Here is a 27,843-nt window from a genome sequence, read left to right as displayed (position 1 = left end):
CACACGGTACTGCTGCTCTCCCTGCACGGCTCCATTCTGCTGGGTGCTGCACCCCACCCCTGCTGCTGGACAGCGGCTGCCCTGGGCAGCTCCCTCTCCCAAGATGCATTTCCGTGGTACAGGTGGGGAATTGGGCACTCCACCTCCTGGTCCCCCAGTGAGTCAGTGCCAGTGCCAGAACTGAACCCAGTTCTCCTGAGGCCCAGACAAGTCCATCCCTTCATCATAAAAATCTCCAGGCCTTCCAGAGGGGTGGGAGAGCATGGCTGCCCCAAAGGCAGCAGGCTAGGAAGCAGGCCCCCTTGAGGCCAGGTATCTACCCAGCTTGCTGCTGCAGGGAATGGGGCTTCCAAGGTGTGACACAGTAGGGAGCGGGGCGGACTGACCTGGGAATGTCATGGTCTGCATGGGGGATGAGAGAGCAGGAGATGACTCCACTTCAGTGAGGATACCTGAGCTGGGAGGGGGTTGGACCCAGGTGACACCTTTGCCCAGGAAACTGGTGGGGGGAGGAGCATGGGGGGGAGGAGGAGTGAGACTGCTGCAGTGGAGTTTCAGTCTTGTGCTGGCTGGGGAATCGTAGGCAACCCCAAGGTTGGGGTCTAAGCTAGGATAACCAGATGTCCCGATTTTATGGGGATAGTCCCGATTTTTGGGTCTTTTTCTCACATAGGCTCCTATTACCCCCCACCCCCGTCCCAATTTTTCACATTTGTTGTCTGGTCACCCCAGGCTAAGCTCCCTACCCCCCAGAAGAACCTGACTGAGGGGTCCTGTTTATGCCTACAAGCTCTGGTTTGGACTGTGTTCCTGTCGTCTAACAAACCTTCTGTTCTAGTGCCTGGCTGAGAGTTACAGTGACTTGCAGGAAGCCGGGGGGCACAGGGCCTTGTCTCCCCCACAACTCCATGACACAAGGTTATTAATTGATTTCAGGAAGAGCTTAATCTAGAATGGCACAGGGGCTCTGGAGTCACTCAGGCCTCATCAGTGTCCGACACCTGCTGCTGATGCTGCAGCCATAACTCATCAGCTGCTTAAAAATCTCCCTGGTTGGGGGACACCATTGGGGAGCCCCATTAGTACAGGAGCCCTCTCCCCCCTCTGCTGCACGCCTGCCAGATCTCAAGTGCAGTCAGGGCTGGGCTGGGGCACTTACTTGTCCTACCTCTTAGCCTTTTTCCCCGGTACGGCAGTTCAGGACAGGGGTGAGAAGGGAGCCTGGTGCTGAAATGTTGCAAGTGGGGGAAGAGGGATAGGAGCCTTGGAGTGGGCTAGGGCCAGCCCTAGATAACACAAAATAAACTGCCAGTGTCCAGGTTTCCATGCCACTTACCAAGGCTCGGGGCACCCTCTGGTGGCCAAAAGGCAGGGACAGAGGGGTTTGAAACTTGACTCTCCTCCCCCGGCACGGCTGCACTGCTCAGAGGGAGGCTCAGTGTGGGGAGAAGCAGGCCCTACATATGGCGAAGTGCAAGGGGCCAGACAGGATGAGCCAGGGCCTACCTCAGCGCCCACTGGGCACTGACGAAGAGGCCGTTTTGAGACCAGCTGAGACATTTGGAAACGTGGGCCCCACTCGTTGGAGCTGTAGCTTGGAAATCTGGCCCTGAGCTCCCGGGGGATCTCGTGCAGTCACTTACACCAGGGCCGCAGGAGCCAGACTGGGTGCAGGAAAGGCTGGCTCAGTAAGGCCTAGGCTAGGATGTGAAGGTATGACATGACCACGCTGGCTAACAACCAGTACCACCTCAGTGCCGCTAACACATCTTAACCTCACGCCCAAAAGCCTCAGCTAGCCCAGGTCTCAACTGCGCGGCTAAGCGGTGCTGGGCAGTGCAGAACCGGAGGCGGAGGAGCAGTATACACAGAGCTCGAATGCCAGAGACATACACGCTGCTTAGGCAAGTGCAAGGGACTGGGGGGTGAAAACCCCAAATGACAGTTTTTTAATGCCCGTTTTTCAGATGTAAAGGGCCAGCATCCACATGCAACCATTGTGTTTCTGCCTGCCTAGCAGGTCTGCGTAGCACCCAGGGCTGCAGGAGCAGAGCGGTGCCTGGGGTGGTGCAGCAGGGAGCTAGCCTGGAGGCTCTGCATGCTGAGGAGATGGCTGGCAAGTGAGTACAGCTTTTCTCTTCATTCTTAGGGAGTCTCTGCTTCCCACGTCCCAGGCAGGTTGTGGGGGAGGGGAGAGGAGGAAGAAGGGGTAACTTGGGGGCATGGGATGAAGGTTCGGGGCATGGTGGGATGGACTCAGCATTCCAATGGAAAGTAAAACCCCAGATCCCAGCATCCTGGGGCGCGGGGCATTCAGAACTGAGCAGTGGAGTTGGCACCCTGGCTGTATGGGTTAAACTGTGGGGCTGTGACACAAACTGAGCTAAAGGGCTGTCACAAATTCCTTGCTGCAAGGGTCAGCCCCACCCCAGGGGCTGCAGCACACTGGGTGTCTCATGGGTCTTTGCTGCTTCCCACCAAAGCAGCAGGCAAAGGCAGCTGGCAGAAACAAGCTGCTGGACTCAGGCGATGTGAACTGGGGTGGCAGGAAGCAAGATGCCAGCAAGCTAACCCAGGTAGGGCAACTGTCTGCTCCGCAGTGAGACCTGAGCGCAGTGGTTCTGATCTAGTATTGCTGGGGTGGGACAAAGGAGTCGCTGGACCAGTGGTTCTGAGCTGCTCTGTGGGAAATCCTCTGTTCCAGATACTATCGGTGAGCCTTTCACATATGACCTGAAAGGCCAGCCACGCTCACGCCCCAGTGCTGGCTTGCGTGGAAGGATTTGCCCACAGGTTGGGCTTTGCTCTTCTGTCCATGTTCATGGCACATGCAGCCTGGACCTACGATACAGCACAAGAGTTACTGGGTAATCAGGCTGAGAACCCCCATTCTAGGATGGCCCTTGGATGGAGAAACACAGGCCTCCTGATATTCCTTATAAGGTAATTTACATCCACTTGCAAGGCTCCTTTGCACTGCCAGAGTGGTGCAAAGGGGACTCAGTGTAAATAAGTTTTTGCTGGGCAATGTGTGCCAGATTTCCCAGTGCACTACTCCAGTTTTACACTGGCATAATGGTGTTCTGCGGGTGTAAAACTGGAGTAACTTCTTCTCCCCCACAATAGAACTTTCTTGGCCTGGCAACTTTGGAATGATGGGCACTGTTGCATCAGCCCCAGTTCCGCTAAAGGGCAGCAGAGGATTCTTTTTGCTCCAAGGAGGTGGAGCATTCTTTTGCAAGAGGCCAGTTGCCCCCGTGTTTCTGAGCTCGGCCCAACAGAGAGGGGGCAGTTAAGAACAGAACATGGTAACAATCGAGTCAGGCAATGAATGTTTTGACGTCATAGAGATTTTGGGGAAAGGCACCTTCGGGGAAGTGGTGAAGAGCTGGCGGAGGACCACGGGGGAGATGGTGGCTGTCAAAATTCTGAAGAATGATGCCTATCGGCGCAGGATCATTAAAAATGAACTAAAGCTGCTGCAGACCATGGCAGGGGTGGACTCAGAGGAGTCACACATTATCCATTTCCACACGTTCTTCCATGATGAGATGAAGTTCTACTTGGTCTTTGAGCTCTTGGAACAAAATCTATTTGACTTTCAGAAGGAGAACAATTTCTCTCCTCTGCCGGTCAAGCACATCCGGACAGTGACCGCCCAGGTGCTCAAAGCCCTGGCCAAGCTGAAGGAGCTTTCCATCATCCACACGGATCTGAAACCTGAGAACATAATGCTGGTTGACCAAATGAGGTACCCTTTCCGAGTCAAAGTTATTGACTTTGGGTCAGCCAGCATCTTCAATGAGGTGCGCTACGTCAAGGAGCCATACATCCAATCCCGTTTCTACCGGGCACCAGAGATCTTGCTGGGCCTACCTTTCTGTGAGAAGGTGGACGTGTGGTCTCTGGGCTGCATTATGGCAGAGCTGCACTTAGGCTGGCCCCTCTACCCTGGGAACAATGAGTATGACCAGATCAGGTACATCTGCGAGACCCAAGGGATGCCCAAGCACAGCCTGCTCAATGTAGCCAGGAAAGCTCACCACTTCTTCAAGAGAAACCCGCATGCTGAACTGGTAACCAAGTGGCAGCTGAAATCCTCATCCGAGTACTTGGCAGAGACCAAGGTGAAATCTGTGGAGAGGAGGAAGTATGTTCTCAAGTCCCTGGAACAGATGGAGTCGGTGAACATCCAAAAGATGATCTACCCAGACAATGAAGCCCTGGCTGAGAACTTTGACCTGAGAAGTATGGTGGAGTTGATCAAGAGGATGCTGACCTGGGACTCGCATGAGAGGATCACGCCAAGTGCAGCCCTGAAGCACCCTTTTATCTCTATGCAGTTGCTTAGACTGAGCTATGAGCTCACCCAATACTACCAGCTCTGTCTGCGGGGCTTCCAGGAGTCCATCAAGTGGGAGGGCAAGGACAAGCAGAAAACAGCCTTTTGCAGTGCCATGGAAGAGGACACCTTCTACCCGGCACAAGAGTATTTCAAGGAGGAGGAGCACGTGCATGGCATCCCTGGCCTCTCCAGCGTCCAGAGGACCATCGACCAGATGGACGATCTGAGCATCGCCGAGTCAGGCAGAGAGGCTGTCATGAACTTGTTAGGGGAAGGTGCCAGGATGGGAGCGTCTGAGTCCTCCATTCCTGCTGAAGTGGCCGACATGACCCTGGGCCACATGGGAGTTCACAAAGCCACTTACCAGAACCCCCGGTTAAACCATGAGCAGCATCAGGAGCCAATCCAGGCCTATTACGGAAGCCGGCATGGTAGCTCCAAACACCGCAAGCACCCTCGTCACACCAAGTCTGACCCCACTTTTGGGAACTTGATCCTACTGGGACAGCAGTCTCCTGGGGATACCGTCACCTGGGAAAATGAGAGCAATGCTGGCATTTCCCCTGTTGCCTCTTCCCTCCCTGAGCCAAGCAGCCTGGATGATCAGAGACATCCACTTTCTCCCACCACTAAGGTACCAGGGACAGGTCCATTTTGGCTGGGCAGGAGCTGTGTTGTTTCATTATTAGGAGTCACCTTTCTTGGGGTCAGCTGAGATACGGTTTGCACCAGTGCTTTACAGATAAACCAGAGATCTACAAGAATCTACCTGGACCTATAAGGAAGATCTACAAGGCAGATCCCTGAGCACAGTAGATACAGGAATCTACCTTGATATTCCCACAACGAAACAAGGGATGGGCCAAGACCCAGCTCCTCAAAGGTAGACACCTAACTCCCTTTGATTACATGGGAGTGAAGCGCCTAATACAGTACCTTTGAGGATCTGACCCTAAATGACCACAAGCTGTCCTTCCCCATTGTGGTGACTGATCTATCCAACCCCATATAAACCCCCTCTATCTATCTATCTAACCCCAACCACCCCCTCTATCTATCTATCTAACCCCAACCACCCCATCTATCTATCTATCTAACCCCAACCACCCCATCTATCTATCCCCATCCACTCCTTCTGTCTAACCCCAACCACCTCATCTATCATCTATCTATCTATCCCCACACATACTCTCTATCTAACCCCATACACCCCCTCTATGTATTCCCATCCATCCCTTCTATCTAATCTATCTATCTATCCCCAATCACCCCCTCTATCTTATCTATCTATCCCCATACACCCCTTCTAGCTATCTAACTAACCCCACCCACCCCTTCCATTTATCTATCGATCTACACTGATCACCTAGCTGCCAGCAGATCTCTCATTCGTCTTATTCATCGTTTAGATACCATCCCAATTATTATCATCATATAGTGCCAAGAAGTGTCAACAATGAAGCCCCATTGTGTTAGACATTGCACCTACTCGAAGAGGAAGGCAGATCTGCGCTACAAACAGCTGATGATCTGACAGGCCAACAGGCAGACAAACTCAACCTCAACCCAATTCTGTGTGCAACCAAAGATCAGACATTCACTGGAGGGTGGAGGGAAGCAGTTCCTCGGAAAGCTGGTTAGTTTTGATTGGAGTTTTGGGGTGAAAGCATGTTCAGTGATTGCTCTGGGTCAGACTGAGGCCAGCAGACGGAGCAATCTGTTCTGGAGACATGGTGTACCTCTAAAGCATAGGAGTATTTAAGCCTTGGCTTCTGCCCTAAAACAGAAGTCTTATTATTTGTGATGTGCACTGTGGTAGTGTCTAGGGCCTCAGCCAAGTTCAGGACCCCAGGATTGTTGATATTATTTATTCTACAATGTCCACAAGTGGCATGCACTTAACACAGAAAAGACACTGAAGAAAGGTCCCTGCCCAAGGAACTTACAATCTAAGGGCCCAGTTCTGCAAAGACTTGGACACATGCTTAACTTCATGCTTCAGTGGAACCCCTCCCGTACGTGAAGCGAAGCACAAGTGTCTTTGCAGGATCAGTGCCAAATAAAACCGGATCCCGCAATGGGATTAGCCTTGGCAGAGCTTGCATGGAGCCCCTCTGACTCAACTAGGTTGGTGTCAACCTGTTTGGACTTGCTGCAGGATCAGAATCTAAGGACTTGGTGCAGGATCAAACTCTGCCCCGAGACGGACTGTGATGGTAACTTATCAGCACGCCAGGGTCTGCGGCTAATGTATGATTATTTATTGATTGATTGATTGGCTGTTTGTGTACAAAACCAACTGCAGCCTCCCTGCCTGATCTTTGATGGCTATGACTGGTCCCATCAGCCAAAGATCTGCTTCCCTATCAAAAAAGTCAGTGGCCATGAGTCATGCTATAGAAAACCCATCTTCAGTGCTGTGGTTACCTCTGCACTAGCACAGTGCCCCTGCAGTTTCTGATGTCAGTTGGGTTGTTCATTATTAGTATTTAAGGACAGCTGAACCATAGCCAGAGATGCGACAACAACAGGGAGGTTGGGAAAAGCTTAATTCAACACAAAATGTTATTTCAAAGCTTACCCTGCAGATGAGGCGCTCTTGAGAGTCTTGACTGGCTCAGCAGGGACTACCTCCTTCCCTCCTCTTTGTCCTGATTGGTGGCCTGGCTGAAGCTTTCCTTGTCCCAACTGGAGATACAGATGCTAATTAATGTCCATTCAAATGGGGCTGTTGGGTGCTATATGGCCTCATGTGAAACGAAACTATTCTGACCCTCAGAAACAGCTGAGTCAGAGACCTCTGGGCTGCCCTGACCCTGAGACAATGTGCTTGTCTACCTTTGTGTTTGCCTGGCTGTGTCAGCGTCCAAATTCTCCGTGTATGTGAACAGGCACAGCTGTACTGCACTCATTGGAGCTCTGAGGATCTAGGGGTTTAGTGCTGCTACACCAGGAGCTGGAGCGCCCTGTTTAGACAAGGCCGGAGCCCCAAGCAGCAGCCTTGCTCTCCAGTCTCAGCAGCGAGGTCAGTTTTTTGGCCTGATGTCCCTCTCAAGGCTCTATTTCTCATGCCCTTCTCTCGCCCGCAGAGAGCCCAGCTGGAGCTGCCCGACCCTGAGCCGCAGCTGCCTAGCGCCAGCACATGGCTGAGTGGTGATGACTGGCTGATTGAGAGGAGCGGGGAGAGAGTCCACATCAAGAGCACGCTCCACCACACGCAGAACAGGCACCAGCCCTACCTGCAGCACATCGCGAGCCATCACTGAGCCCGGGGCAGCCCGCAGGAGGGACAGGCCAGGCAGAGGCACGCCCCCCACCCCTTTGCAGAGTCATTTGTAGCCATTAAATTATAGACTGTTCCCGCCTCAATGCCGTTTACTCATGAAACCCAAAGCTACTTCCCTACTACTGACCAGTATGAAAGCCAGACTGCCCCGTGGCTGCTGGGCTGGGCTGCGGTGCCATACCAGGGCAGGAAGTCCATCTAAGGGAAGGCCAAGGCCAGTCCTGCATGGGAATAGCAGCCAGCCGGGGGCATGTGGGCGTCACCCTGGGGCCGGCTCATTTCTGTCTCAATAAATGATTTATCAGTGGCAGACAGCTGAATGTATATTGTTATGGGATGGAAACCAGCCCCCTAGCCCCCTTATCTCACTTCTCTCCCCACACCCCGCCCCCAGCAAGGACAGCTCAGGGGCCAGCCCTCATCCACCCTGCCCCGCCCCGAGGCGAGGCCGGCCCAGGGACCAGCCCCCCACTCCCACCCCGCCCTGCCCCCAAGCGAGGCCGGACCAGGGACCAGCCCCCCACACCCACCCCGCCCTGCCCCCAGGCGAGGCCGGCCCAGGGACCAGCCTACCACATCCACCCCGCCCCGCCCCCAGGCGAGGCCGGCCCAGGGACCAGCCCCCCACTCCCACCCCGCCCTGCCCCCAAGCGAGGCCAGATCAGGGACCAGCCTACCACATACACCCCGCCCCGTCCCCGTCCCCAGGCGAGGCCAACACAAGGACCAGCCCCCCACACCCACCCCGCCCCGCCCCCAGGGGAGGCCGGCCCAGGGACCAGCCCCCCACCCCCACCCCGCCCCGCCCCCAGGCGAGGCCGGCCCAGGGACCAGCCCCCCACCCCCACCCCGCCCCGCCCCCAGGCGAGGCCGGCCCAGGGACCAGCCCCCCACCCCCACCCCGCCCCGCCCCCAGGCGAGGCCGGCCCAGGGACCAGCGCCCCACACCCACCCCGCCCCGCCCCCAGGCGAGGCCGGCCCAGGGACCAGCCCCCCACCCCCGCCCCGCCCCGCCCCGCCCCCAGGCGAGGCCGGCCCAGGGACCAGCCCCCCACCCCCACCCCGCCCCGCCCCCAGGCGAGGCCGGCCCAGGGACCAGCCCCCCACCCCCGCCCCGCCCCGCCCCCAGGCGAGGCCGGCCCAGGGACCAGCCCCCCACCCCCGCCCCGCCCCGCCCCCAGGCGAGGCCGGCCCAGGGACCAGCCCCCCACCCCCACATCCACCCCGCCCCGCCCGGCCCAGCCCCCCACCCCCACAGCTGCCCCTCCCCCGCCCCATCTGAAGGGAGCAGAAACTGGTAAACAACCAACTGCCACTTGGGGCTGGGCTGTACCATTCCCAGCCTGGATGGGGGTGTGCAAACCTACCGGCTTATTACCACCCTGATTAGAAAAGTCACCACAGCAGGGGCTCTGAGGAAAGGGTCTGCGCTTTGTGTTCTCTCCGGGAAATGACCTAGGGAGTTTTATTGCCCGCTCCCCCCGTCAGTGAAATGGTTCCTTCCTAGGAGTGAGTGCCCGCCCCAGCATCAAACTGCTGGAGTGAACCATTGCATTGGTGGGGGCGATAGGAGCAGCTGGCCAGGACTGATCACCGAATGGAAATTATTATTGGTATTATTTTATTATTTACCCAAGCTGTTTGATTAGTCTGCACCGTGTGCTTAGGGTGATTTTTAAATAAACCTGGATATGTTTGGGGAGGAGGCACCTTTCTCCCTCCCCTTTTCCAGGGGAATGGTACCTTCCCAGTGCTATTTAATTCAGTGGCTGGGTCCCAGGCTGGGGTCAGGCAATTCCCCCTCAGAGTAGGGGTCATGGCAGGTTGGGTTTTGGGGGCCAGCCTCTGTCCTGTAATGTAATCACAGGGATGAACCAGGCCATTGTGGCATCATGGTGATGTCATCAAGGCAGTGATGTCATCCCAGTGACACATCAGGACATCGTGATGTCACTGGGGGCAGTGATGGGATCACAGTAATACCCACTAGCTAATGCTTCAGGACTCCTGGAGGACTTCGTTTAGCTCTTACAAGGGGCAGGGCCACAGGCTGCTTTGCATGTTGGGCTCTGGCACACCCTGCATTAACTGCGTTTTCTCCAGATCTGGAGGGTCATTTGGGGTTGAATTCACCACAAAGCAACAGCTTGTTGCCCCAGGCCCTGCTGCCACAAGCTCAGACTCTGGAATTGCTCTGGCTCAGCTTGGTGAGGTTGTTCCATGTTTCCTTAGTGAGCCCAGCAAGCCCTGGAGAAAGCAGCCGAGTACCAAGGTGAGAAGCAAACGACAGAATGGCTTGTACCCAACCATCTCACATGGCAGAACTTCGCAGTTACCCAGGGCTGGCTGGTTTCCTCTGCCTTGTGCCCTGGTAAATCCTTTACAACCTCTGCAAGGTGGTTACAAAACGCTGAGCAAATGGAGTGGTCTGATGAGATGGTGTTTTACACCTGCTCCCTCTGGTGTTCCTGACTTCACAAGGGCAGGGCAAGTCCAGTGAACCTAAACTCAGCCAGCAAAACTATTTAGGAGGATTTGCTGAGGCTCATCAGCAGCCATCCAAGGATTTGGCAAGTAGCGTAGTGCAAGCCCCACCCCAGGTCAGTCTAGAGCAGCCCTGATTTTCTGTACCTTGTGTCACTGTCTACACACATGCAAAGTGGATGCAGCCTGATGTGAGTGGGGAATTCTGTTTCTAGTGACACTGTGCAATAGCCCCATAATTAGGATTAAGACATTTTATCATTTGTGCACCCAGATTACATTAAACTGACACACGAGGGGATTTTTTTGCATATTATTTTTCCCTCCTGATATCACTGCAGGGCAGAGTGAAGGTCGTGGAGGTGCCTTAATGGTGTATTTCTTATGTGCACAGGTTTGGCTTTCTGTGGAGTGTAACATGAGCTGTGAATTGCCAGGGTTCATAATGCTGGGTTTGCGGAGAATTGCAACATCTTTGTGTCCCAATATGTCTATGCTGTTGCCTCCGTGTGCAACAGACCCTTCCAAGCACCGATGCCAAAGCCAGAAAGCAGCTACAGACGCTTCAAAGAGCAGTGACCACTGGGCCAAGGAATCAGACAGTGAGAACTCTGCATGCAGGGTTGTGGTAGCTGGGTCAGTCCCAGGATATGAGACAGACAAGGTGGGTGAGAGAATAGTTTTTATTGGACCAACTTGTGTTGTTCTTGGCACTTCTCCAGCCTCCCAATAGCACTGCGTCTCTCATAGACTCATGGCTGCAAACTAGCTGGACAGGATAGGTGAGGTTATCTCTGTCACACCGGGCCCAGCTAAGAGTTACCTGAACTTCTCTGTAATCTCTCCATTCACGATACTGAATCATGTTGCTTTATTACAAACTATTGCTTCCGACAGAGCCTCGGCACCAGAGTTCCATTAATGTTAACCTTATGGAAAGTTTGAAATAGCTACATTATTCTGTTCAGCTCATTTGGGACAAAGAAAAGAGTGACACAGGCTAATTTTTTAGAAGAACCAGTTGTGTATTTATTTGAATGTGTGAATTAACAAATGGATTTACATGGAAATTCTCAGAAGAGTCATTCTGCGTTGAGAGAGGAAATACAGTATGCTCGAGGAGGGCACACTACATTTTTCTTACAATATAAAGATGCTGAATCCCTGCTTTGAGTACAAAATGGAACTCAGCCTTTACCTGAATGCACCTCCATAACTGGTGACTTTATTCAAACCTATTTACTGTTAACTCCAAGTTTTCAGCTACTGAGTTAATGCTTTCCTTGTTCCTTGCGAGACCTGCTACAGGTCCCTGCCTTGGAGTGAATTTTCGGAAGATCGTATCAATTCATGGAGAGTAAATGATCCATTGGTGAAATTCACCCCCAGGCAGAGGGGCAGCACAAGACCTAGGCATCGGTTCAGTTACTGCGTAAGTATTTAAACTAGGGCTGCAGTAGGACATCAGTGGTTCCCTGGCCATGCCTTGTCCCTCTGAACGTTGATGAATTCCGTCCTGTGTCCGTGTATATGTTCTTTGTATAGCTCCCCCTGTGTAACTCGCTGTATCTTCCTTCCGAATGGATTGAAAATACAGACACAAATTAGACTTTACTAGCACCTCCCATCTCCTGGCACCTGTATACAAACCCTTTGATGGGGATCTGGACAATTACATATCAGACGCTATGGAAGCCCATTCCACTGGCCTACACATGAAAGTTCCTGCTCAGTTCAGCACAGAGGGAAAGCAGCAGCGGGGATGTGGTAGAGAAAAGGATGAACTCTCCCCAGCCTGGCTCAGCTGTTAGTGTTTGAAGATGGGGTGTCCTTGTGATCCAGAGAGAGACAGGGCTCAAAAAATGACTAATGCCATTGCAGAGAAACCAAAGGGGCTAACAAGAAACCAGGTGACACCAGATTTTTCAGGCCCTGGAAGGGACATGTCAACCCCACCATGTTTGCAGTGCTGGGGTAGCCATGCTGCCCTGATGTGTATCCTTGACATGCTGTAGCCGGGTTGTTCTGTGATGCCAGGATTTCCTTCTGTCAGTCCTCAGTGGCGTAGCCTCCTAGTGACCTCTGCAGATGTCTTCCCACTGGCCCAAGGTGCTGATGTCGCTGCTGTATTGGGAGTTCCAGTCCCGTTCGAACACGGCCTGGAGTTGTTCCCGCACTGAGAGCTCGCCCTGGGCATTCGTGTCACTCTGGTTTACCACAAGCGCAGATCCTGCTGTTCTGACAAAATAGTCTCCTGACCAGTTGGAGGTACCTTCGGGGAGAAGGAGGGGAGAGCTTATCGCACCTGCCGGCCCAATTGCCATCATGACGCTGGCAGCCCTGGGCTCTCCCATATCGCACACATCTGTTCTACCAACCCAGGCATGTCCAAAGACAAGAGTCTCTGCTGCCAGCATTTCCTGGGTACGCCACCAGCCTGCAATTCTCAGCCAGGTCCTCCTCTCCTCTTGTCCTAACTAGGAATGTGCCCTCCCCCCCGAGTCCAGCACCACAGCACGCAGCTGCTGTTCTTTCATGTGCACTGATGGGGAGCACGGACCGGCCACGTGCAGGCCCCTCCACTGGCTCCCTATCTGTTTCAGGCTTGAGTTCAAAGCTGCCCACTTCATAGTTAAACAACTTCATGGCCTTGCCCCTCTCCTGACCCTACAGCCCCAGGGCCCGAGTCTCACTCACAAGAAGGCCCCTTTATACCATTCTGGCAGTGTGTAAAAGGGCCTTAAAGCGAGTGGGAATGGCCCCTGAGCAGCCCCATCCGTGGGTGCCGCCCCAGCTGGGTGGGGCTGGTGTAAGGCGTCCACCCCCGCCGGTCTCAGCCCCTGGCCTTAGGGTGCGGCCCAGCACTAGTCTCTGCTCCCAGAGGCTACGGGAAGCACAAGGTAAATCAGAGCAGACTTAGGCCCCTGCATACTGACACCATTGTAAGGATCGCCCCTCGCACACAGGAGTGAGGAGCTGAGAATCGTACCACTGGCGGGCCTCTCGCTCTGCCCCCCTCCTCGTTCCCCGGGGCCAGCTACTTTCACCTTCCTCCCCCCACCGTCCATGCAAGGGCGTCTCCTGTGCCGGCAGTCGGAGTCTGTGCCGCGCCGCCTCGCCATCTCCTGTCAAATCTTGGCTGGACACAGCACAGCCTTTGCTCGCCTAGAGCTCTGGCGCTCTGCCGGGCTCTGGGTTATTTAGTATGTAACCCTGAACTATATTATCCTGTGTGCGGCGAGATGGTTTGTCAGTGCGACAGGGAGGAAGGATACAGGACGTATTTAATAGTGGCGGTAGGGAGGCGTCAGCAGTGGCGGCTCGATCCTTCGGGGTCTACTCACCAATATAGGCCACCTTGTCGGTGACCATGTACTTATTGTGGTTGACTCTTGCGTAGGGGATCTCGGCTTGTGTCTCATTGACTGGAATGGTGAAGAGCCTCTTCAGACGGAAGGGAGGAAAGCAAAGACCCCACAGGATGAGTGTCCTAACGCATCAGTGCACCGCAGATACCGGCCATGAAAGAGCCGCTCTGAACCCATTGCCAGCTTACCCGAGAATCCAGCTGCTACGGACCAGACCGTGCAGATCTACCCCAAACCGACTCCTAGCCACAGCACTGGCCGGGGCTTGCCACCGCCAGTTTCGCTGCTGTGCTCCCCTCACAGCTGATTCCAGGACACGCGCTCCCTGCTGGGCGTGTACAGCCCATTTTCCCAGAGAACCCTGCTCAGAGGCAGCACTGCGTGATCAGCGAGGTTCCTAGTTTGACAAGGCTAGGTTGATTTCACAGCTTGGGGAATGAGGGACAATGGTCCCTTTAGCCTCAGCGAGGCCCTTTGGATCCAGCTGGTCTCCTATCACAAATACGACCCTGGAGAAATCTTTTTGGCAAATGCTCCAGCATTCTAAGGATGAGGAAACCAGTCCAGAGAGGAGCAGTCTCAATGGAGGTCAGGACTACGCGTGCTTAGCTTTAACCGTGGGCTTAAGTGCTTTGCTGGATCAGGGCTTTAGGGACTTGCCAAAAGCCACAAGAAGGGGAATGAGTGTAAGAGGCAAGATCCGAACTCCAGGATTCCTGACCCCTGCTGCTGCGCTGAGCTCAGAGCATTACTCACCACTTCCACACTGTAGTGCGTCCTATTGTCCTGCATGGCAGCCAGAGATTTCAGGAAAGGAAACATGGCTGGCTTGGAGTGCTCCCAGCAGCTAATCAGCAGTCGAATGTGGACTTGCCTTTCGTAGGCTGCTTTCCTGAGATGATTGTCAATAGTTGGCCAATACCTGGGGAAACAAACAAGGCTTGGCCTGGCGCCTCTCCGAGTTACTAGCTCCTGGGGTCCTTTTCAAGTAACTTTTTCAAATATATTGGCCTGAATTTTCAGAATGGACTAGCAATTTTAGGATGCCCCATGTGCAATGCCTGAAAGAAGGGACATCTGATGAAGATCGGGTCCCTTAGGGCATCTCAATTTGGGCTGCTAAAATCACAGGCCCCTTTTGAAAACAGGGCCCATGGGTTTTACTCTGCGCAATCCTGGCGGTTCCCAAGAGATGGTGTGGCGTGAAAAAGGCAGGGAGGGGATTGGCAGTGGCACAGGAGGGAGATGTCTGAGCAGCATATAGGGCCCAGGAGGAAACACAGGCAGTGGAGATGGGTGAACCCTTAAAGGACGAGGATTACAACCCCCTGCCCTTGTTACCGAGTTCAACTCAGACACAGCTCATGCCTGAAAATCTCCAGCGGCACGCACTGCGCTGCGAACTCAGCATAGCTGCGTGCTCGGGCCGAGAGCTGCTTCGCAAAGGGCTGCTGAGGCTTTACCTCCTTGGGTGCGAGAACTCCATGGTTGGCAGGTAGCTCATCACGGCGATGTGCACGAACTGGCTGGCATTGTCGATGACACTGAGCAGTGCATGGAGGTCCTCCGTCCGTCCCTCGGCACACAAGGCTGGCGGGGAGCTCTGGGCACAGTACAGAGGGGTCAAGCTGACGGCTGCACGGTTGGGAGGAAAATTGTCCTTCCATGTGCAGCACGGCCTGACTGGTCAGGTGCACCATGGGGGGCTTGAACTCACTTTGAAGCAGCAAGTATTGGCCACTGCAGGAGGCGAGGTGACTGACTAGAACAAGGCTCTGTTTGATTATGGCAACTCCTACATGAAACCAATAAGAAGGGGCAGAAGAGGGTTACCCTGAGGTGCCTCAACTTACAGAAAGGTACACGTCGGCATCTGTCCCGTTCAGCTGCACCTCCAGAGGCGTCTCCTTGTTGTACGTGGTGGAGTAATTGGCCGGCCAGGGCGATGGAATGGAGGCATCTGGCACTCCCAGAACCCAATAGGCTTCAAACATCTTCCCTAAGTCCTTGGCCAAGCAGCTGCAATTGTAGACAGCCACGCCCAGCTCCTTCACCTGTGGGACAAGCAGCACTGAACTCTCTGTCACGTGCACCTGGCTGGCGTGAGGAATTCCCAGCGCTGTGGTTGTGTAAGCTGCATATTTCAGAGCCTCGGGGGTCTCCTTCCCCACCCCACCCCAGCTAATCTCTCTAGGTTCTCATATCAGCACCACGGTACCTGGGCGCCCCAAAGAATCAGAGCGACAGCGCTGGCCTTGCCGGGTCTCTGCTGGGCTCATTCTGACAGCCCCAGCTGAAGAACAGCCACTCAAAGTGGTGCTTGAGCTAGTCCAAACTGCTCCTGGCACCAGGCATGGAATAACGTTTCCAGCAGGCCACACGGTCTCCCTCCGAGGGGCCATACACAGCAGCTCTGACCTTGAGCCCTGGGCACTTCGCTACAGAGATGCTTTGATTTTCCTGAGGAAGGGTCTTTAGCAGCCCCCAGGATTCCCATCCCCTGCAGGCTTGGGCATGAAGAATCCTAGATGTTAGAGACCAGTGCCCCAGTTCCACAGCGAGGTCCATGTGGCTGGCTCCTCTCCTGCCATTGACCTCAGTGGGGTCCGGATGGGTCAGGCTCCATGCCCTCATGCTAGACGGGGCCCCAGGTCAATAGCAGAGCTGGGACCACGGCCCAGAAGTCCTGGCTTCCAGTTCCTACTCTTGGCACTAAGCAACACTCCCTCAGCTTTCCCTACACCCCAGCCTGGCCCTGCCTCAGTCCTAGCTCAGAGCCCGCCCAGCGCCTGCCCCCTCAAGCAGGGCTCCTTCTGACAACCCCAGATGAAGAACAGCCCATCAAAGGCACAAGCCTATGTGGCACCCCAGCTCGGGCAAAGACCCTCTTGCCCCTAGGAGGTGTTTACCTGGGTGAGGGAGCGCCAGTCCATGTTAGCGCTGCCAAGGTAGATGTGGGTCTTGTCAACGATCCAGAACTTGGTGTGCAGCACCCCATCAGTCAGCCTGCGCATGTTGACTTTGCGGACAGCAGCCCCTAGGGTATGTAAAGGACAGGGAGCTCTTTCACAGCCAGGTCCTGGAACTGGAACGGTCCCTTCAGAGAGCCGCAGAGGCGCCAAGTGGATCGAACTGGGAGAAACGGGCCAGAGGGGGCGCTGGGGAGCCGTTTCCTGATTTCCTCGGGTGTCTTCTTGCAGAGCCTCTAATGACATCACCAGCCAGTGCCCAGTGGTTCGTTATCAGAGGGCTGCTCCTGAGCGCTGATTGTAAGGACTCAGGGACTAGAACCTGGGTCTCCAATGCTGCAGGAAGTACCGCCCAAAGAGACCCCAAGTGACAGTACCCTGTGGCCCTCAGATTGGCCATGTGCCCCTACTTAATCCCAGGGGCTCACCTAGGAACTTGTCTGGGCAACCACACGGACCATGGCTGCTGCAGTGCCAGACTTCCCCTAACCTCCAGTCTTTGACCCCGGCCTGACTCTGACCCTAGGATCCAGCCTTGTGATTCCTCCAACTCCTGCCCCGTGACGCCTGTCCCTGGTGGGCAGACCTCAGCCCAGCTGTAACCACTAGGCAAGACTGCCTATGCCCCAGTCACTTACACTGATGGGGCTATGCAGGCTGCTTTGGTGTTAGAACACCCAAGATAGTCCAAAGTGCCTAGTGAATGTTGGGTCCCCAAAGTGTAATACCACGAAGTGGCTGATTTTCAGAGGGCAGATGCTCAGCTCTTTCTGGAAATCAGGCCCCATCAGGGGGTCTCAGGTTGGGCCCCCGGTACTCAGGAATCTTACCGCTCTGCTCCAGCGCTTGCAGGTCATCCAGGGGCTGCTTTGAGGATGGGCTGCTGACTGCGATTCTCACCGAGACACCTCGCTGGGGTAACTGCAGCAGTTCTGCCAGGATTTCTTCACCCTGTTTTTAAAAGAGGGGTTAAAAACACCAGTAAGTCCAGACGAGGGGCTCTCTGCCAATGCTGCCTCCTCACCAGGTCAAAGTGGGCACGATTCATACGGCTATGTGCATGTGCCTATACACGCAGCCCCACGGGCATCACACCGACTCGGGGAAATTCACCCCGACTCGTGCTGGTCTCTCTGCGTGAGGCAGGGGCTGTGCATTGGGCCTGCTTCAGCTAATTCTGCCCTCACAGCTCACAGTGCTCCCTGCGTGGGCAGGGTGGACTCACCACATCTCCTTCCAGTCTGGCCCTGTCTCTTTTCTCTGCCAGGATGCGAGCCAGCATGCCCCGCTCTGATCTAACCACAGCCATGAAAGAGGCTTTGCAAAAGGAGGCTCAGACTTTGGCGAATCAATGTTCCACTCAACAGCCTTCCCTAACTGGCTCCCTTGATGGCCTGGGACGAGGAACCTGTTACTGGCTTGGTAATTAGATGCTAATTTGGGGGTGGATTCAGCTGATTCAACTGCAATTTTCTGCCCCAGTTGAGGGACAGCTGGCTCCTGTGTGTTTCACTCACACTGACACAGTGGTGGCAGAGTGAATGCATGAATCCAGCGGTACCAAGAAGAGTCTCGGCACTTTTCTACACACAGGTTTGGAAGTGATGCAGTTAGATCAGTCCAGCATCTTCCTGTAAGTTACAATACAACGTAGTCACATTGGTGGCAGCCCTGGGAGCGCCAGCCTGCAGGCTCAGGAGCGTTCTGGCCCCATCCAGCAAAGCTTGTGAGCACACGCCGAGCAGGGGAGCAGTTCCACTGACTTTAACAGGTCGACTCCCTGGCTTGAGCCCGAGGCAGGATCCAGCCCCTAATTACACTTTTGCTATTTACTTGGTCAGCTGTGGCTTCCTGAGTGTGTGTGTCATCGTTTGTCAGGGTCCAATAGAAAGATGCGATGTCCAAGCTGTTCCTAGCACCTCCGAGCAGGCTCCTCCAGGCCTGAAAAGTGGACGGGTTCACTGTGCTGTTGTCTTCATACACCATTCCCTCGGGGATGCTTTCCACCAGCACAATCCTAGCAGGGACGACAACACTGATAACCTCTGAGCTGTCACCCGTCGGGCCCAGCTCATCACAGCCTCTTGCCGTCACTTACAGCCGTGCAAAGTGGGGTGAGGCCCAAGGGTGGAGTGTTGCACTGCTGTGTACATGACTGTGCATGGTACAGGACAGCAGTGAACTGGGCCTGCTCTGAGATCATTAATACTTGGGTGCAAAGAATACTGGGCTAGGCTGCCTGGTACTCTGGCAGAGCGCGCCATGGGAGAAACTGAGCAGATGGCTGGGGATTGCTAGTGAGCAAAGGCCAAGACTCCCTGACATACAATAATTAAAAACCCATGCTCAGAATAGTCACTCACCTGCACGGGTCACTACACGTGTTGTCTGGATCCTGCCCCACTTTCCCTCTTCCCAAAGGGGAACCGAACAGAAAAACTAAGAGATGAGTGAGAATCCCGGCCAAGAGCACGCCCACCAGGATCACAGCCAGCAGGGCACAGCGGGGATACTGGGGGCAGAAAAAGAGAATGAAATGGAGACTGGCAGGCAGCCGCACACACAGGATTGAGACGTTCCGCTGAAAAGCCAAAGCCTGGGCCTGATTTGCCACTGCCCTGCGCCTGTGCAGTCATTTACACTAGTGCAAAATGGGTGTGAAATGCTACTGAATCAGATAGCATTTTGCACCCCCCCGCACTCTTTGCACTGGTGTAAATGACCGCACAAGGAGAAGACAATGATTAGAGTTCAGGTCTCACACCAGTGTAAAACTGGTGTATTTCTACTGTCTTTAGTAAAGCTACTCCTGGTTTACCCTGGTGTAAGTAAGAGAAGAATCAGGCCCTCTGATCCCAGCCACTCCTCTGCCTGCATGCCCAGGTGTAGCCAAGTCTGACTGGCACAAGACACCTTCCCAGCGGGTCATAACAGGTGCAACGGAATCCACAGAACATACTGGGCGTGATTCTGTGCTCACTTCCGCAGCTGTAAATTGGGAGCAAGTCCCCGAAGCCAAGGGGGCCTGATTCTCAGCTGGCAATTGCTGCACTGAAGCCAATGGAACTATGCTGATCTACCCCAGCTGAGGATCTGGCTCAAGAGAGTCGCTCCAGTGCAAATCCGGTGTGAATGGCAAACGGGGGCTGTTGACTTGGGGCTAGTCCTGGAGTGGAGCTGTTAAGCGTCCCCTGCTCTGCCACTTCTCAGCAAACACAAGCTGTAAACTTCACGCCTCTTAAAACCACCCCCGGGGGCATGATGCAAACATAAGCAGAACCAGCCCAGCATGACAAGGGGAATGCAGAACAAGCGTCTCCTTTATGGAGCTGTTCCGCTCTGCTGACTCCCTGGTTTTCTGGCTGAGCTCAGCCCATTGGCGACAACTTACCTTCTGGGAAAGCCGGTTTGGCTGCTCAGGCAGCAGGAGCTCTTCCTGGCTCTCTAGAGCGTTCAGCTGTGAGGGGACAAGAAAAGACAGCTGTACGCTGTATCTGAAACAACCGGGAGTGTTGAAGTCTCACCTGCAGACTGGATGCAGCTTGTGCACTGGGAGCATGCAGGGGGTGGCGACAGGCCCCGATGAACACAAGTAGTTGAGTTCCTAGCTTTCAGTGAACGTTCAGAGCCTAAATCCTTCTGTGCATCTGGGCCATAACTCCTCCCAAGCTGCCGTGCGTTATTAGACCATATCCTGCAGCCCTTGGGGTCCTTGGGGTTTTGCCTGATGCTTGGAAAGTGGCTGGACCACAGAGGACAACAGCCTCCTGCTGCTGCTGGCTAAAGAAGCCAGTTCTTTAGCTCCAGCGGGAGAGGTGTGTCCTTTGGTGCAGATGGCGAGTTGCTCTGTAAAGACTGCACAGTACAGCTGTTAGGTGCACTGCTTGTAAAGCAAACCCGAGCAGTGGTTCGATTTGCACCAATCTCACTCTGCTCTCGCTCATTTCACTGCCAGCAGACTGTGAGGTGTAAAATGATGGGGAAACGGAAGAGTCTGTTTTGGGTCCAAGGGAAAAGAGATCCGGTTCTGGGATTCAAAGGATCCCAGGCACCAATGACTGCTATGGAAACAGCCCACTTGCTTCGGGGACTAATTGCAGTCACAAGCCTGGCCTGGCAGTGGCGTTCACATTTTGCCTTGTAACCTTTGGCTTCCTCTGTGGGTTTTTTCCACTATTGGATTTTAGTGTCCCACATGTTCTAGGGGACGGGCTCTCGGGGAGAACCTAACCCAGGGGCTTTGTGCAGGTTCAGCTGAGGGGAGGTTCCAGAGCGAGGCCTCTGGGGCTCTGAGTTAGCGTTTTACTATCACACATGAAGGGTATCTGGCAAAATTCTCTCCTCAGCTCAAATCTCAATGTTGGGCATTTGGCCACTGGTCCTGGTTGTAAGGATGCGGGGGTGTAGAACCTAGGCTTGTGGGAGCCTGGGTAACTGATGCACCACATTGCCTCTGGGGAGCTCAGCAAAGTGACATCCACCAGTTACTGGAGGATGAGGCACTGCGGGAAGTCCTGGCCGAAGAGACCAGAGCGACGGAATCCTCTGGCTGCCCAATTCAGCCGTGTAAACCAGAAGTTCCCAAGCAGCAAAGCAGACCCTGGCTTGTGCCCTGCCTTGCTCCTGCCTCTTCCCTTTGACCCTGGTCCAGGCCCAGCCGCCTCCATCCCAGCCACTGCCCCTGGCTGGAGAACGCACCACACCCCTTTGAATGCATGTGGACGTCCCTGTTTTACAGAGGGCTGAGTGCAACGTAGATTCAGACCATGTAAACGCTTCTACTCCATGACCCCTGGCTGCTCCTCAGAGCTGTCTCTGGCCAGAGCACCAACTGACTCCCGTTTACTCGGGCACTGCAGTAAAATACTGAAGCAAGTTAACGTTGCTGCACAATCCCAGGGCACAGCAGCACCTTGTGCATCTGTCAGGCTCCTGCCTGGTTAAGCACAGACCGAGACGTATGTTGGGGCTCAGCATCTTACAAACCTCAAGCGTGTATCCAAAGACCAGGATAGTGAGACCCTGGGACATTCTCACCGGAGCCCACACAGACCCGTGACCTTCACTAGAGCAGCCAATGGCAGGATCTGAGAAGGAGATGTAGCGTTCATGTCCGTTTCTAAGGCATACCTTATTGGGGGTTACAGAGGGCTTCATTTTTCCAGAACCTCGTAGGCCCAGTGTTGAGTTACACAGCAGGAGAATGAACCAGCAAACCTGGAAAAGGCCAGATGGGAGCAGAACATGATTTCACTGGAGTTACACCTCATTTAAGCCAACGGAAGTGAGATCAGAATCCGGTCCCGCTAAATTATACTCTAGAAGGTGACTGGCTATAAGTCACCCTGTGACTGCCACATTAATTCCCTCTGTGATCCCAGGGCAAACGTGATCTGCTCACCAGCGAGAGGCGGCGTGCGCTAACAGCTGGCACATGGGATCCAAAACCACAGCTGGTTTCTTTCTAGCTTCACATCCTCATTACTGCTACGGATTCTGCACTCTGTCCTGGGCTGGCATTTCTGTGGCTGCTCCGTGAGCAGAACTCAGCCCAGCGCACGCTCTGGTAGCTGGGAATGGGGGGGAAATGGGGCACAGCTGCCCTGGGGCCCCCTTACAAATATCTGCCATTGGGGTGAAATGGGATGTCACCCCAGCGAACAGGGCTTGGCTGCCAGCGCTGGGCAGTAACCTGGGTCTGTGTCTATGACAGCAGCTCTCTCAGCAAAGGCCCTGAGCAGAACCGTGGGCAGTTCCTAGCTGTGCTGGGATCCTTTCTTCCTGTCCGTGAAGCCCCCGGCCTGCTTTCCTTTGCCTCGGGTGAGTCACTCAGTAACACATGCACGTTGTCCTAGCCCCAACCTCGGAGCCCCCGAGCCAGCTGGGATGGCCTGAGCAGGCACCTGCTAGCACACTGCCAGGGCGAGTTATTCACACACAGAACCCAAACCCAGGACCTGCAGTGTTCGAACTGGGCTTTAAATCCATAGGCCCACAGCTCGAGTTCAGCAGCTCCGCTCCTGTGAAGTTAAGACGCCCCAGCGGAGGCTGTGGCCTATAATGTCTGAGTGGGCCTGAAATTAGGAAAAAGTCATTGGACAAACCATCCATCCATCCATCGACCTGTCTAGCCCTTCCCTGCACCCCCATCTGTTCAGCCCGACACATACTGCTTTCTCTCGCTAGTTCGCGGCCCCTTCTCTCCCGGCTGCCTCTCTCCGGGTTCTTCTCTCCTCAGCACACCCAGCGTAAGCAGCAGGACGGGGGTTTCTGGCCCAGCCACTCATGCAGCGCAGGGCTCTCGCAGCTGCAACGGGGGTGCAGTACATGCCTGCTGAGCGCCTCCCCCATCTCTCTGGTTCCACTGCGGACGCAGTCGCTGTGCCATGAATTGCACAGTGCTGAATTCACTCCCGGGCATCGCCCTTCCTGCCCCAGGCCTCCTTGCTGGGGTGGGGGATGGGGACACTGGCTTCTGGGCTGGATTTCACAAGGGCAAGTGTCGTGGGTCACAAGGCTGGAGCCACCAGGCACGGGGGAGGCTGTCATGTGTCTTGGGCAATCCAAAAGAAGGAAGTTTCGCTGCAGGAGGGTCAGTTAGCACATTCAGGGCTGTGACCGCTCGCCTGCAGAGGTCAGGAAGGACATTCCCCAACCCCATGCAAAGTCTCTAATGAGCCCTTACTAGCCCAGCTCAGACCCAGTGCTCCATCCTCGTCGTCCTCGCCTTTCACGCCATCAGCCCTGCTCTTCTGAAGCCAAGGGAGGATAAGATTTCCAGAGACTCTGTCCCCTCCTGCCTCTCGAATTGCTCTTTCAGGGTGTCCTTCAAAGGATCCTGTGGGGTTTCCACAGAGCTCTGTCTTGGGTCTCTGTTTCTTCTCCCTTTACACCTTATCTCTGGGCCATCTCATCTACACACATCAGTTCAGCTACCGTCTCCTTGACTTACCTCTCACCTTCTGTCCAAACTGAAATCTAAGCCTGTCTCTGTGATGTCTCCTCAGGGAGGTCCAGCTGTCAGATCAACCTCCACATGGCTAAAACAGCTCTTCATCTTCCTCCCTGCTACCCCCATTCTTCATCGCGGTGGACCCCGCCACCATGCTGCCTGTCCAGGGGAGCCCAGGAGATCCGCGGAGGCTGGCAAAGGCAGCCTTTGAGCGTAAGGCCATGGGAGCCCCATGCAAAGGCCTTTGGAGCCTGGCAAATGCAGAGCCTGGCGCCCTTCCCTGGTGCCTGTTCCCGGCAGGCCTGGAGGGGACTTGGCCTGCAGAATGGCATGTTAGATCCTGCTGAACCTGTTCTTGTGCAAAACTTCCTACAGAACCACTGAGAGGGACAGCCTGGCACCTCACCGACCCACTGTACAGCTGTCCCTAACGCGCCCTCCTGGCCCCCGGCTGCCCTTGCCGGCACCTCACCGACCCGCCATCCCGAACGCGCCCTCCCGGCCCCCGGATCCCCTCGCCAGCACCTCACTGACCCGCCGTCCCGAACGCGCCCTCCCGGCCCCCGGCTCCCCTCGCCAGCACCTCACTGACCCGCCGTACCATTTGTCCATAACGCGCCCTCCTGGCCCCCGGCTCCCCTCGCCGGCACCTCACCGACCCGCCGTCCAGAACGCGCCCTCCCGGCCCCCGGCTCCCCTCGCCAGCACCTCACTGACCCGCCGTACCATTCGTCCATAACGTGCCCTCCTGGCCCCCGGCTCCCCTCGCCGGCACCTCACCGACCCGCCGTCCCGAACGCGCCCTCCCGGCCCCCGGCTCCCCTCGCCAGCACCTCACTGACCCGCCGTACCATTCATCCATAACGCGCCCTCCCGGCCCCTGGCTCCCCTCGCCGGCACCTCACCGACCCGCCGTCCCGAACGCGCCCTCCTGGCCCCCGGCTCCCCTTGCCAGCACCTCACTGACCCGCCGTACCATTCGTCCATAACCCGCCCTTCCGGCCCCCGGCTCCTCTCGCCGGCACCTCACCGACCTGCCGTCCCGAACGCACCCTCCCGGCCCCCGGCTCCCCTCGCCAGCACCTCACTGACCCGCCGTACCATTCGTCCATAACGTGCCCTCCCGGCCCCCGGATCCCCTCGCTGTGTGGGTCCCAGGATATTACAGAGACAAGGTGGGGGAGGTAATAGCTTTTATTGGACCAACTCCTGGATGGTTTGAAAGCTCGTCTCTTTCCCCAACTGAAGTTGGTCCAATCAATGATTTTACCTCACCCACTGGGTCTCTCTGGATTAGCTGAAGTGAGTTATCCAAGGTGAAGTGGCGGCCAAGACTAGAACCCAGGTATCCTGCCGGCCCCCCGTCTGACTTCCTAAGCACTGGAGCACCCTTCCCTCCAGAGCTAGGAGCAGAGCCCGCAGTTCCTGGCTCCCTGGGCACCGCTCTAGCCACGAGAGAGCCCTACCTCTCCAAACCAGCACTGAGCGAATAGCCAGTGACTTTCCCCAAGGGTCACCAGCGGGTTCATAAGAACAATTCACACTGGGAGCCAGAGCCTCAGCTGGCACAAACTGGGGTCGCTCCATTGACTTCAGCAGAGCGCTGCCGAGTTACACGGCTGAGGATCTGTTTTCACTTCTCTAACTCAGGTCCTGAAGAAACACACAAGCACCAGAGCCTATTGCAAGATTTCCCTGTCCCTAAAATGCCATGTCAGGGTGAGTTCAGAGCAAGACAACGTGTCTGCTTGACATGCACATGCCCCACACACCGGGAGCTGCTGGGCCTGATTCAGCTCTCACAGACATCAAGGAGTCTCTCCATTGACTCTGGGAGCAGGTCCCAGAACAGTCAGACAGGATTTACCACTCCAGATGGGTCAGTTTCTCTACAAAGTCTGCAACTTCCAGGATTCAGGGTCTCTTCCGTCCAGGCTGCAGAGGGCCAGACTGAAAGCCCAAGTGGCTTTGCTGTACTTTCTGCTGCTCTGGTTCATTGTTTATCCAGGGCAGGAGAGCAGTGTCCAGTCCTCACCTTGGTCGCCAGCACCAGGGCAGGTGTGTCTCTGCCAGGTTAGCCGTTCCCTTGGGGTTCACCTGTCTCCCCGTCCCACATCACAGTGATGGGGGTCAGGGGGCAGGATTCCAGCTGCGTGTTCCCTGGAGGAGCAGTAACTGCAGGGTTTCGATGCCCGAGCTGTGCCACGGAGACGCAGCCAGAGCGGGCATCGTGCCAGGCTCCTGCTCTGGGTGGGCTGCCCCACATGCCCCTCTGTGCCTGGCAGTGCTGGCCCCCTCTTTGCACGGGCGTAAATGATGGCACAAGGTGCAGGGCACCAGTGACTCAGGTCCTGGGGGGGTTCCTCCTGAGCGCCCCCCGCCTTACCCACAATGCCCCTCTCTGCCCAGGTCCTGCTGCCCCGGCCCCCCAGCAGGCAGCCGGCTGGCAGGGCCCGGTCCCCCGGCTCCCCTCCCCGCCTACCTGCAGCAGCAGCAGCAGTTCCCACGCTCCCTCCGCCTGGGTCCCCGGCCCCACCAGCCGCGCACCCAGCCCAGGCCGTGGGGAGGAGACAGCAGCCTTCCCCCTCCCAGGGGTGGAGCCGGGCCCTCCCTCCAGCCTGCCCACCTCTGGGCCGGGCTGCACGGCCGGGGAGGGGGCAGACGTGCTGCTGCCAGGAGCTCTGCTAATGCACCGGGGGCGGGGCGGGCCCGCTTTGCGTTCCTGCCCCATTGCATGCCTGGCCTGGCTAGATGGGTGCTGGGCTGCCACCGGCAGCGGGGGCCTTGTGAGGACTCAGCCAGTCTGGTTCAATGCCTGCCTCTGCCCCTGGCACCGCATCTCCCTGGGCCTCAGTTTCCCCATCTGTAGGAGAGGGAATCATCCTTCCTTTCTCCCACCCTTGGGCTGTCTGGGCTGGTTAGACCATCTCCCACTGAGCCAGGTTCAGGCCTGACCATTCCGCTGGCATTCAAGCAGTAACGATCTGCATAGACCACTGCTCTCTCGGCCTTCGTTAGGTGTATTACTCGGACCGAGGAGCCCATCGCGCCCGGTGCTGCTCTAACACCCAGGACAAAGGGACACTCTTGAGCATTAGACGAGAGATGGCAGCGAGATCCCGGCAGGCGGGAGGGCACGAGGCGATGCTGGCCAGCGCCGCAGGCAGGGCTCTCAGCCCACCGGCCACCTAGCCTCTGTCAAGTTTTTTCTGGTCAAAGGAGAGTTTTCAGGAGGGACGTGAAGGAGGCCGCTTTGCAAAGGTTTACAGGGAGCTCCTCCCGAGTGCGTGGGTCAGCACTGGAGAAAGCACGAAGGGGCTTGTTTGAACTTTTGACAGGCGGGCGATGGAGGCTGGTGTCATGGGCCGATGGGAGGGTGCTGGATGGAGCCTCCTCTGTTACGTTGTGGCCAGGACCTGAGAGAACTGCCTCTCTGGATGGGTCGGCTGGCCCCCGACCCAAACGGACAGAGCGAGCTCTTTGCCATTCTTATTAGCATGTAGGGGTCTCTAGTGGGGATCATGGCCTCAGCACGTAGGCCCTGTCTCCCAGGCAGGAACACACAGCCGGTCCCACCTGCTCTGTGCTGTTTGACCCAACTGAAGTGATGACTGGGCTTGCTTCATAATTTCAGCATCTGAGGTTAGTACTAGCTCAGGAAGCACTCACCCAAATCCGCTCTGGGTTTGGACTGAGCAGTGATGTTAGCACTGGGGACTAAGCAACACCTGGTGAGTCAGGATTTGAACCAGCAGCTCCTGGTTACACCCGTAGCAAGCCAGGTTGTTGGAGAGAGATCTTTGATAAGTGCACCAAGGCCAGTGCCTGTGTGTGTCTGGTAGCCACATGGCCCAGCTTGCAGTCCTTCCTGGGCCCTTGGGTGTCACACCAACGTAGCCAGGTCTCCCTTGAAACTGGCCCCTCTTTTCCCAGCCCCACCCATCACATGGCACTCCCACCCCCCATGTGTGCATGTTACGTGCCTTCACAAAACCCTGCCTCCCCACCAGAGCCCCCTGAGCAGAGCGGGTGAGGGCTGGATGAACCATGGGGGAACTCCAGCCCCTGCAAGCTTGTGGTGTCCAGACATGACATGGGAACTGAACTGAGCTGCACAGCAGGAATAATTTACAGTTTGCATTCAAACCAGCAACCTTGAGGTGAACAGACCCAGCCAGGGCCATCCTATCAGAAAGAGGTAGGGAGGATTTCTGTATCCCCAACTTTCCTCACAGGTCAGAGGCCAGGTCCTCAGCTGGGATCAACCAATATGGTTCCATTGTGGCCAACAGAGTCCCCGGCTACGTGTGAACTGCACAGTCACAGATTTGAAGCCGGATGGGATGGGACCATTACAGTTTCCTAATCTGCCCTTCTCCTGTGATTCCTGGGCCGCCCCACGGAGCTCTGTAGCCTGGCTTGCAGGTGTTTTCTTGTGC

At 55.8% G+C, this 27,843-nt stretch overlaps 2 protein-coding genes across 6 annotated transcripts; one reads left to right on the top strand and one right to left on the bottom strand.

The window, feature by feature from the left end:
• The first annotated feature begins 242 nt into the window (after positions 1-242).
• On the top strand, positions 243-7,939 carry HIPK4 (homeodomain interacting protein kinase 4). Of its 2 annotated transcripts, XM_050928488.1 has the most exons (3): positions 1,014-1,713; positions 1,968-4,979; positions 7,435-7,939. In XM_050928488.1, the coding sequence occupies exons 2-3, from the start codon at positions 3,306-3,308 to the stop codon at positions 7,609-7,611; spliced, it is 1,851 nt and encodes a 616-aa protein (XP_050784445.1). In that variant the 5' UTR covers positions 1,014-1,713; positions 1,968-3,305; the 3' UTR covers positions 7,612-7,939. The 2 variants fall into 2 exon arrangements, with proteins under 2 accessions (XP_050784444.1, XP_050784445.1); XM_050928487.1 differs by lacking the exons at positions 1,014-1,713; positions 7,435-7,939 and adding an exon at positions 243-918 and having other exon boundaries at positions 1,968-5,309.
• A 2,841-nt stretch (positions 7,940-10,780) lies between these two features.
• On the bottom strand, positions 10,781-25,932 carry PLD3 (phospholipase D family member 3). 4 transcript variants are annotated; one of them, XM_050928550.1, is made up of 14 exons: positions 25,887-25,911; positions 23,405-23,722; positions 22,410-22,526; positions 21,583-21,669; positions 19,844-19,909; positions 18,816-18,964; positions 18,286-18,469; positions 17,283-17,403; positions 16,393-16,520; positions 15,337-15,537; positions 14,947-15,086; positions 14,240-14,405; positions 13,460-13,559; positions 10,781-12,387 (listed from the first exon to the last, which is right to left on the bottom strand). In XM_050928550.1, the coding sequence occupies exons 4-14, from the start codon at positions 21,607-21,609 to the stop codon at positions 12,188-12,190; spliced, it is 1,482 nt and encodes a 493-aa protein (XP_050784507.1). In that variant the 5' UTR covers positions 21,610-21,669; positions 22,410-22,526; positions 23,405-23,722; positions 25,887-25,911; the 3' UTR covers positions 10,781-12,187. The 4 variants fall into 4 exon arrangements, with proteins under 4 accessions (XP_050784507.1, XP_050784508.1, XP_050784506.1 ...); XM_050928551.1 differs by lacking the exon at positions 23,405-23,722 and having other exon boundaries at positions 25,887-25,916; XM_050928549.1 differs by lacking the exons at positions 22,410-22,526; positions 23,405-23,722 and having other exon boundaries at positions 25,887-25,932.
• Positions 25,933-27,843: the final 1,911 nt, after the last annotated feature.

Source organism: Gopherus flavomarginatus, chromosome 18, assembly GCF_025201925.1.
Source record: "Gopherus flavomarginatus isolate rGopFla2 chromosome 18, rGopFla2.mat.asm, whole genome shotgun sequence".
Taxonomy (NCBI): domain Eukaryota; kingdom Metazoa; phylum Chordata; order Testudines; family Testudinidae; genus Gopherus; species Gopherus flavomarginatus.
Note: the sequence above shows the minus strand (reverse complement) of the source record. Positions and strands in the feature narration are given on the sequence as shown.

Excerpts from the sequence above, each read along its gene's own strand:
- PLD3 (XM_050928549.1), bottom strand. The coding sequence starts at position 21,609 with ATGAAGCCCTCTGTAACCCCCAATAAG. Across the intron at positions 17,404-18,285 it reads AGGAAGCCACAGCTGACCAA|GGTGAAGAAATCCTGGCAGA; the intron begins GTAAATAGCAAA and ends TTTTAAAAACAG. Across the intron at positions 15,087-15,336 it reads ATGCCGACGTGTACCTTTCT|AGCTCCCCGCCAGCCTTGTG; the intron begins GTAAGTTGAGGC and ends TACTGTGCCCAG.
- HIPK4 (XM_050928488.1), top strand. The coding sequence starts at position 3,306 with ATGGTAACAATCGAGTCAGGCAATGAATGTTTTGACGTCATAGAGATT. Across the intron at positions 4,980-7,434 it reads CACTTTCTCCCACCACTAAG|AGAGCCCAGCTGGAGCTGCC; the intron begins GTACCAGGGACA and ends TCTCGCCCGCAG.